This window comes from Gavia stellata, chromosome 3 (assembly GCF_030936135.1).
Source record: "Gavia stellata isolate bGavSte3 chromosome 3, bGavSte3.hap2, whole genome shotgun sequence".
Lineage (NCBI taxonomy): Eukaryota > Metazoa > Chordata > Aves > Gaviiformes > Gaviidae > Gavia > Gavia stellata.
The window spans coordinates 38,865,923-38,875,568 of record NC_082596.1 but is presented as its reverse complement, the minus strand read 5'-3'; the positions used below and the strand labels follow the sequence as shown (position 1 = coordinate 38,875,568).

Sequence of the window (9,646 nt, the reverse complement as noted above, 5' to 3'; positions counted from 1 at the left end):
CCGCGCTCTGGCAGGAGGAGGCTGCCCGGCCCCGGCCCCAGCGGCAGCAGCCGGGGAGCCCCCTCGGGGGGCTGCTGAGGTGGGAGCCGGCAGGGCCGGGGGCGACCGATCGGGCCCCGGCCCCCCCCGGCCCCGGGAGCAGCCTGTGCCGAGGGCGGCGGCGTGGGGCAGCCCCTGCCCGGCGCCCGGTGCCGGCGGCCCGTCGGGGCGCGCCTCTGGGAGAGCCCGCAGGGACGGGGGGTCCCCGGGGCGGGCGGGGGGAAAGATCCGTGATTTAGGGCTCCCTGCGGCTCTGGGTGTCCGCGGCCGTGGGTGCCCCCTCCCCCCGCCCCGGTAAGCGCTGAGGGAGGCGGAGCAGCCCTCAGGCGTCTAGGCAAGAAAGTCTATCAAGCCATCTTTACTTTGCAGCTTTTATTAAAAATATAAATATTAAACATTCTCTTACACAACAAAATCGACCGAGCGCTGAAAAGATGTTTTATTGTGAAAATGTTTACAGGAAAAAAGTGGATTTAAAGTAGCTTACAGAGGTTCCCCCTCCCACCTCCCTGCCCCCAGCAGAAAAGTTATCTGTCTTCTTGGCACCATTTCTTCCAATGCTCACACATCCCTACGTAGCGATGACACTAGAATAACTGGGAAATGGAGAAATAAATAAAGGTAGGGGAAGTTACGAACGACACTCGTGTTTCTGCACTTGGTACACGGTTGTGCATGCTAGTCAAGGGACAGAGGCTGTTCGGAGTACACCCTTCTAGGTTTAAAGCTATATAAAAATAAAGAGATGACATCAGAGCAGCACTATGGTACATCGGACGGTGTAATTATTCTTGTGCTAACTGCGGAATCTCTTTGGCAAGGCGGGGAGGGGCCGTTTCATTTCCCGATTATCTCCATCAGTTTCCTGTTGCTGTGAGCTTGCTGCGCTAACTGCTCGGCTCGGGCCATCTCCAAGACTTCTCGCAGGAGGTGGAAAGTCAGATCCAGAGAAATAGGGGGCTCCTCGGACCGCTTCTCCCTCTCCACGGCCTCCCCCTCGGCTTCGCGCTCCTCGGGGCTCCCCAGCGAGCGCTCGGACAGCTGCTGCAGCTGTTGCACCGGCGCTCCGAAAAAGTTGCTGGCGGAGGCTTCGGGCTGTAGGTGGCTGGTGCTGCTGGAAGAGGCGGAGAAAGAGCCAACGGGTCTCTTGTTGAGGTTGCCCAGGCGCAGGAAATACTCTTCTCCCATGCGGAGCAGGACGGGCAGAGTTTGCTGCTGCTGCTGCTGCTGCTGCTGCGGCTGCTGGAAGAAATCTGGCTGGTGCAGAGCCCCGTGGGCGGCTACCGGGCTCTTGCTGAGAGCTCTGCACTCCTGGCAGGGCAGGAGGGCGACCAGCAGGATTCCCGTGGAGACCAGTAGCGGGATCTTCATGGTCAGGGCCCAGACCTGCGGGGACAGACGGGGGGCGGGGGGGGGGGGAGTTACACAGCCGAGCCGCGGCGGCGGGGAGGGCAGCGAGCGGCCGGGGAGGGGGCGTCCCCCGCCGCCGCTGTCCCGGTGCTGAAACACGCCGCTCCGCGCCGCTCCGCGCCTCTCCGCGCCCATCCGCGCCCCACACACCGCGGCCCGGCCGCGCTCAGCCCTGGCCCGGCCGGCCCCTGCCGTCGAGGCGGCCGCCCCCGGCGGAACAGCCCCGCGGGGCGGCTCCGGGCTGCGCCGGCAGCGGCTCCCGGGGACGGGGCTGAGCTGAGCCCCTGCGGAGAGAGTCCACGCGTGTGCGCGGACCCGCGTCTCTTCCCCCTCCCGGGGCTGAGAGGGTGCGTGGGGTGCCTGCGGCGGGGCGGCTGCCCCCAAGAGCTGCGGGGTGCGAGCGCCCGGCTCCCCGCGCCTCCCCGCTCCCCGCCCGGCCTGGGGAGCTCCCCGCCTCCCGCGGGACGCCGCGCTCAGCCCCCCGCAGCGTAGCGCGGGGCAGAGCAGCGCAGCCCGCTCCGCGCCCGGGCGCGGCCACGGACCTACCTGGGGCGGCGGCGGCGGCGGCGGCGGCAGGGCAGGGCAGGGCAGGCGGCGGCGGGGCTCGGCGGTGCCCGGCGTCCCTTCCTCTCGCTCTCCCTCGGAGCCGGCTCCTGGCGAACTTGGGATCAGATTTGGTCCTAATCAGAGCCGGGGCGCGGGATTTTTATAGCTTAGACCCTCTCCTGGAATCACGCAGAACTTGCCTAATAAGCTGACGCTCTCCTGACAGCCCGATTGCGTGCCCCGAGCCACTGCTGAATAAATCATGGGGGCCCGTCGGAGCGGCGATGGGCCGAGTTTCGCTATCGCAACCCCAAATCGCACGTCCAATTATATCAACAGATATTTATCGCCTCTGCGGTGACGTCAGCCGGGCCGGGGGCCGGGGAGCAGGGTGCCCCCCCCCCATTGACAAAAATACTTGAATGAGATTTCCTAGCGGGCGCGTACTATGAGAGGTCACTCCGGGGGAAACTTTCCACTCGCGAGCCGGCCCGCGGGGAGGGACCGGACCCGACCCACCCGGGGCCAGGGCTGCCATACCGGGCGGTCTCCTTCCCCCATCCCCGGTGCTCCCCGGCCCCCCGCCGCCTCCGGGCCCGCTCTCCTAGGGCGGCTGCGGCCGGCCGGCGCGGGAGGCTCCGCGGGGCGCGGTTTTTGCGCGGAGCCCGCCTTTGCTCCGCGCCCGGGGCCAGCCCGGGCCGGGGCAGGGCTTCCCCCTGCAAAGCGGGCGGGAGTGCAGCCGAGCCCCGCGGGGCAGGGCAGCTGGCGGTGCCGGGAGGGACCCGCGGCACCGCTGACACCGTCACATCGCACGGGCTGCCCGGGGCCCCGCCGCCGGGAGAGGGGGCGGAAAGCCCTCGGCGAGCGCCCTCAGCGGCGGGGGCGGCGGGGAGGGCCGGGGGTGCCGCCGGGGCCGGGGCCGGGGCCGGGGCCGCCCCGGGAGCACCTGCCGGGGCAGGGACCGCAGCCCGGGCGCCGCTACGCCCGCTCCTCCCCGCCGCCACCGCCGGCACCGCCGCCTGCTCGTCCCGGCCCTGCCTCCGCGCTGCCAGCTCCCACTCCCTCGTTCCGGCCCGTGCTTCTCTCCATTCTCTTCCCACTTCTCGCGTGGAGGTAGCAACTGCTGCTTTTTCTTTTCCTTTTTTCTTCCCCTCCTCGACGCCGCTAGCTGATCTTCCCCACCTCTTTGCCCCCATGGCCATGAGTTTCTCTGCTTGCCCTCCTCAGCTAAGGCCCTATCCTCCAGGGCGTCCTAATCCCATGTTGAGCTAGCTCCCTTTGAAGCGCTCTCCCGTTTCCATTATCTCTGCAGGCTCCAGACCGTATTCCACCAATGTCTCCAGCTGGGTTGCTTACCCTCAGATCCCCTCTTCCAGGAGGTAGCGCTCACTATAGAAATAACTTCTGCCCAACACCCATTCCATGCCTAATGTGCATTCTTCAGTTTTTGCATCCCGTCAGCTTTGCCACTGCGTCTCAGTCCTGCTTCTCCACTGCCTTGGTTGCAACATTAATCATGTCCTTCCCCTTCAATTGGAAAATTGTACTGAAAACCCACTGGTTTTATCCTGCTTAGGCTGTAAATGCTTGGGGTCATGCACTTGCACGTCTCCGACCACAGTGAGGAGTTTCAACAGACCACAGAAGGTGGTCGTATGCTATCAATGCCAAATCAGTGACGAATCTGAAATCCATTTCCTTAATAAAATAACAAAGTTCAAACAACGTAATATATGAGGTTGGCCACAGCCCAATTCTGAGCATCTCCTTAGGGATACTATGCACTTTAGTTTTTGTTATACCTACCTCCAGCCTCGGTCGCTGTTGGTGAAATGCCAAAGAATCAGTTCTTGTGCATCATGAAGAAACAAATGGAAAAACAAGTAGTAATACCAGAGATTTATCTCTGTATTACCTCTGTTAGCTCAGGCATTCATGAACTGAAATGCGTATTACAACGAAAACAGAACAGAATATATTGTGCAGATAGACGCAGCAGAAGCTATTTGTATGCTTTTAAAGCATGTCAGCACGGCTTTCAGTGAGAACAACAAGAGGTTCAAAGAAACAGGAGCTAAGTTCAATCAGTTGATGGAAAATGCAAGAGGCACTTCTTAAACTCAGACCCTCCACATGCGCTCTGGGGTGGGTTTTATCACAGTGTCTCCATTTTTAGGTTTAATACACCTTTTAAAGACACAAAACCTCTTAAAATAATGTGATCATAAATGTAAAGAAGGAAGCATTGTAATCCAAATACATTTTTTTTAGTGTTGTGAGTGAGATCTGAATAAGACATAGAGCTGCATCTCTCCAAAAGATGGAGGCAGTGAGAATTGGCTCGGATTATTTTATGTTTTTCATCATTTACAATATTATTTAGGTCCCTTTAGGCAGACAGTTTTGTCCTTTGAAGAATTACAGAGATAGCAAATAGAGCATAGGAGTGGGCTAGGAGAGCTCCTGCAATTTTTGCAAGAGCTGTACGACATGCCAGGTTCTTCTCCTCTTTTTCCTGACCCCTGTCCCTGAGCAGGGTCTGCAGTGTTTCATACATGCTTGTTTCTAATCCATCATGGACATATTACCCCACTTTCCTCGTAGATCCTGAGTGATGTGTGAGAGGACTTGCAACAATTTAAATGCAGGGAAGACTGTGAGACATTTGAACATCTTGATAATGAGGAATGTAAAATATCACAGATACACAAACCAAAAAGAACTTCCCTCAACGCTTCAAATGCAGAACTGAGTGCCTAGGAACACAGAAGTCCCTCCTCCAAAGAGTCACCAATTTCTGGGTGAAATCGCAGCTGTTACTCCTGAAGGAGATTACAACAGAAGAAATCTTGGTTTCTTACTAGAGGGGTGAAAGAGGGAGACGAGGCAGATATCAGGTATAGCTGGATTAGTGTTTTATGTCTAGTGATACAGTTTGAGATTAGCATACCCTTCATAAGAAAAGTATTCATATTCGACTCATTCTGCAAACATCAGGGGCAAACAGAATTTTTGCAGTGAATCACAAAATAACATTGTCTTGAAATAAAAAGCATTAACAAGGCTCATCTCCTCTCTGCTGACTTGGTTTGGGTGCACCTGCCCTTTAGCCTTAGTGATCTCAAACTCAGGCACCTGCTGAAAGGCAATTATAGCTACTCTGAGGTAGCTAATGGAAAGGAAAAGCACGCCCAGAGCATGATACAGCCGATCACAAAATAGCACCTTCAGGCTTCTGGAGAAGCTCACCTCGTTCCCTTGTCTATAAAGGGAGTGCAGACAACTACCTTAGCCTAGTCACCGAATTTTTAGATAGCTAATGTGAGGCGAGAAGAATCCCCTCCTCACTGATTGACCATAGCAGAGAGATCACACAGTTCTAAAAATAGCCATACAGAAGGGATGATGTTAAACTGAGGGCATGGCTCTTACCCCAGGTATTTCTGAAGATGTCCAACTACAAACATGGAAGAACACACACTAGATGTAGATCAGCTTTCTTCCATGGTGCAATATTTCATTACCACTTCAGCTTTTGTCAGAAGGCGGTAAGGATTTCTGGTATTGTTGCATTCAGCAAACGTTTCCATGTTGTCTCGCATAACCACTTCATGCGATCACCAGTTACTTGGTTGCTGTGGTCAGCTCTCTAACACGTGATCCTACATTCTGTGACTATTTCACGCAGACTCAGTTCATCTCACCCACTCTGAGGTGCCAGCAATCATACACTGGCACATCTATACATCACATTTCCATTTCACCCTTCAGTACTCCCGATACTAAGAAACCTAAATCTGGTGGTCATAAATGTTATGGATTATAGGGTAATCTAGAGAAAAAGAAAAAAACTTTAAGGTATCTTACTATGCGTAAAGTTGATAAGTCATTTTAAGAACAAAATACACTTGCCTATTATTCCTCAGCAGTCTGAATTTGCTGGACCAGTCATAGAGAACATCAATTAAAGTGAGTTATAAAAAAATCAATAAAAATAAATCAATTGAATACAAAAGAGTATGTTCTAGGTCAGGATGAAGAACAAGACTGATATCTGCCCTTTCTCCTGACCCCAGAAGTCTTCAAAATCCTCTCATTCAGTTTTAATTTCTCTTCCATTTTTTCAATGATCTCACTCCAGGAAGGGAATCACATGCTCATGTCACAGGCATTTTCTGTGGTACATCTCACCATCATATCAGAGATCCATCTATAACTTATAACAGGTTTTCCTACAGTCCTGTGAGAGAGAGGAAAGCACCTTAACTTCCCAAACTTTCCAGTGGGGAAAAACAACATGAGAGGATGAAGAGATTTACCCAGTGTCCTCACGGATTTGTGTATGAGGCAGGAGTGAATCTTGCATTTTCTGAGACCCAGTTCATAAGCTCAACCAGAGGACTATTTTCATTCATGACTTAATGTTCATACTCTTGATCCCAGACGGCTGCCCACAAGATACACTTCTCTGGGTTGGGGGTCCCAGCAGAAGGAAAAATTCCTCAGGAATATCCTCTCGGTTCCACCGTGTCTGGGGAGAACACAGCCGTTCACAGCAGCTCACACACGGGTGGATTTGCAGGGAGGGTTTTCCTCCCAAAGCCTGACCCCCAGCTGAGCAGAGGCCAGCACACACTGCTCAGGAATCTCAAGCATGGACCTTCTGCCCCAGCACGAGCCTTCCCTGTGCCCAAAGCCCCGCCTGCCCAGGGGGGTATTCCCACCAGCGCATGTAATACGGAGAGGAGCTGGGCACATCATAACCTCTTGGACATCACCAAAAAGCACTTCTGGAGGCCTCACGGCCTCGCTCTCTCCTTCTGAGCCGTGAAGGGAAGTTGCAGACGCAGGCTGGGAGAAGCGTGCAGGCGGCAAGGGCTGCGCCTCTCTCCTCTTGACAGCCCTCGTCCAGTGAGGCAACAGCTGACCTTTATATTTACCTCACAAGACTTGTCAGTTGCTATTCTTGCTCTCGAATAAGGGCTGGAGAAGGCTGTGCGGGTACGTGTGCGAGCCCTCTATGCCATTAATGACAATGCTGCAGGAACTCATCCCACAATTATTGGTAGCAACAACGAAATCCATCAAACAAGCATTCCCTGAGAGCGCCAAGCAATTGGATTCCTGGTTGTCTTGGTGTCTGGGTATGTTTGGCCATGTGAGAGATTTTGCTGGTTAGTTGAGCATCCGATCTGTCTGTGTTTGGCACAGACTGGGGCAAGGACAGGGGATTGAGTTTGCATCTCGCACGCATCTTGAACAACCCACTGAAATCGCCAGGTTCACCCAAGTTTGCAGTGACAGAGAAAAGGACACACACTACCTGTACGGGCAGCAGGATACGGGCTCGGCTGAGCGGGAGGGGGTATGCTGAACCAGAGGAGGGCAAATGTCGGGCACACGGGCCAAGCCACTGGCCAAGGGGAGGTAGGGGAGACCAGGGAGCCTGCAAGGAAGGGCTGGCATCGCCCCTTCCCAGGCACATCCCTGCCCCTGGGAGGTTACAGCCCAGAGCTGTCCCTTTTTCAGCTCTGGGAGAGGGGCACAGAGGGGAGCCCACAACACTCTGATGGTACTGCCAATGGTTGCTTAAGGACTTGCTCCAGGGAGCCTGCAAGGAAATGTCCACCAATGGCCAGGAGCAGATGAGAGCCTGTCTGTCCAGCTAGGATGTCCCAATGGAAAGGGCCATTGAGCCAGGGATGGCTTCAGCCATCAAACACACCCTTGACATGAGGGACCTTGCCTTGCTCTCATCACATGCCGCACCAGGACTGCCATTAGCCATTAGTGTCAGCAGCAATATTTAGTTCATTCAGCTCTGCAGTTGTAGCCATGCCACAAGCATGACGAAACCATGCTGCTGGGGTGATGGATCTGTGCGTCACTACGAAAATCAAGAGAAACATTTGAGCACAGCTGGGCTGGTGTGGCATTTTCCAGCATCCAGGCAGAAGCAATTTGAGCAAATTGCTGGGGCTATGTTTTTTCAGTGGCCAACCCACTGCTATCCCACTGGAGAAGAAGATAATGGGAGAATTGTTGGAGTTGGAATTTGCAGAAAGGAAAACCCTCATTCAATGGCAAAACATCCACCATGTGTGTTTGTTGTGAACAAGGATTTCCTTTGTAATGTAAGACACGTGATACATTCACATCTAAGAGCATGTACAACATGAGAATGAGACCAAGAAATGAAAACTGAGTAGAGAGGGAAAATGATCAGCGCAATTTAAAGGAGGTTTGTGATACCAAGGGCAACTCCTGCTCCTGGAATCCTGTTACAACCTCAATGTTGCTAAAAAAAAAAAAGAAAGTTTAGCCTTCAAGCTTAAAGACATCACCCAGCTATACCGTCAGGGCTGAGAATCACCAAATAAACACCAGAAGAGCTGAGAATGTCATCTTCTTTAAAAATCTTATGATTCTGAAAAAAATCTCAATATCTGGGGGAGAAGGAGAGGAGGGCAGCACAATTTTGGAATACTTGAGGCTAGAGATGTTGCAACTGCCTTCTCACTTCTTTCAAGTGAGGAAATATGGGAAGAAATACAAACACACTATCTGTCTTGAATGGCTGGGCAATGGGCTATATATAGAATCTGCTCCGTCCTACTTAAGTTATGACTAATGCTAAACAATTAGAAATTCAGATGTATGCATATTTGAAGGAGCAAACATCTCTAATGCACCATTTGTTGTTCATTAAAAAATGGAAGAATCAAAGCCTCTCTAAGCTCTGACTAGGCTGCACTTATCAACAGGTGCGTGTTGCTGGAAGTGGAGCCCCATGAGACTAATTGCAAGAGATAATGAACAAGATGAGGCGTTTCTTGGAAAAAAAGATTGTTATCTTTATAATGACCATACTCATGCCAAAGACTGCAAATTCTTTAGGGAAGGGACTTTCTTTTTTGTTCCATGCCTGCCTGGTGTCTAGCACAGCAGCGCTCTAGTCTGTGACTAGGAATCCTAAGTGCTACTGCAATTCAAGCAGTACATTATAGTAAATAGTAGTATTAAATTAGCTGGGAACATGAAGGTGGTTTTCATCAGCATCTCCGATGTACAGGATCAACAACCATTTCTCTAAGCCAGAGGCCAACGGAGTTTCATTTGAAAACACTTCATTTTTATGAGGAGAAGACAATGCTAATACAAAACTACAGCTTACTCTCAGGAATTTGGCAGGACTTTTTGTCTGGTTCCTCTAAGTCAGGGCTGCAGAGTCTGGAAGCACTGGAGCGGGTTTTGATATAGCCAAGATGAAAGACTGGGTGAAGGAATCAAAGCACAGAATAAAACCACAAATCATGCCAGCCAATAAATGGAAGAAATTATCAGTGTCCACCGGACAAAATTTCCAGATTTCTCAACCGTTCCCATTCTTACTGTAGGTTACTGTTATTGCAAAGCGTATAGTTAATGAATTTACTTACTGGATGGTTTCCTTCATCTCTCTTCCGTGTTGTAATCATTACAGATGTAATGACAGGGGCTATGGATGGCACTGCCACATACACATCATCATATATTATTCTTTTAGCAAAAGAGGAAAATTTTAGTCTGGAAGAAAATACTGGCTTTATTCTTAACTCCTGATGCCGGGAGAGCAAAGATGAGTGGCAATGGAGGTACTGTAGCTGCTTCC

The 9,646-nt window shown here is 52.4% G+C and overlaps 1 protein-coding gene across 1 annotated transcript; it reads right to left on the bottom strand.

Moving 5' to 3' along the window:
- Positions 1-876: 876 nt before the first annotated feature.
- Positions 877-1,410, bottom strand: CRH (corticotropin releasing hormone). Its single transcript, XM_009816512.2, has one exon. It carries the CDS (start codon positions 1,408-1,410, stop codon positions 877-879), a length of 534 nt encoding a protein of 177 aa, XP_009814814.2.
- Positions 1,411-9,646: the final 8,236 nt, after the last annotated feature.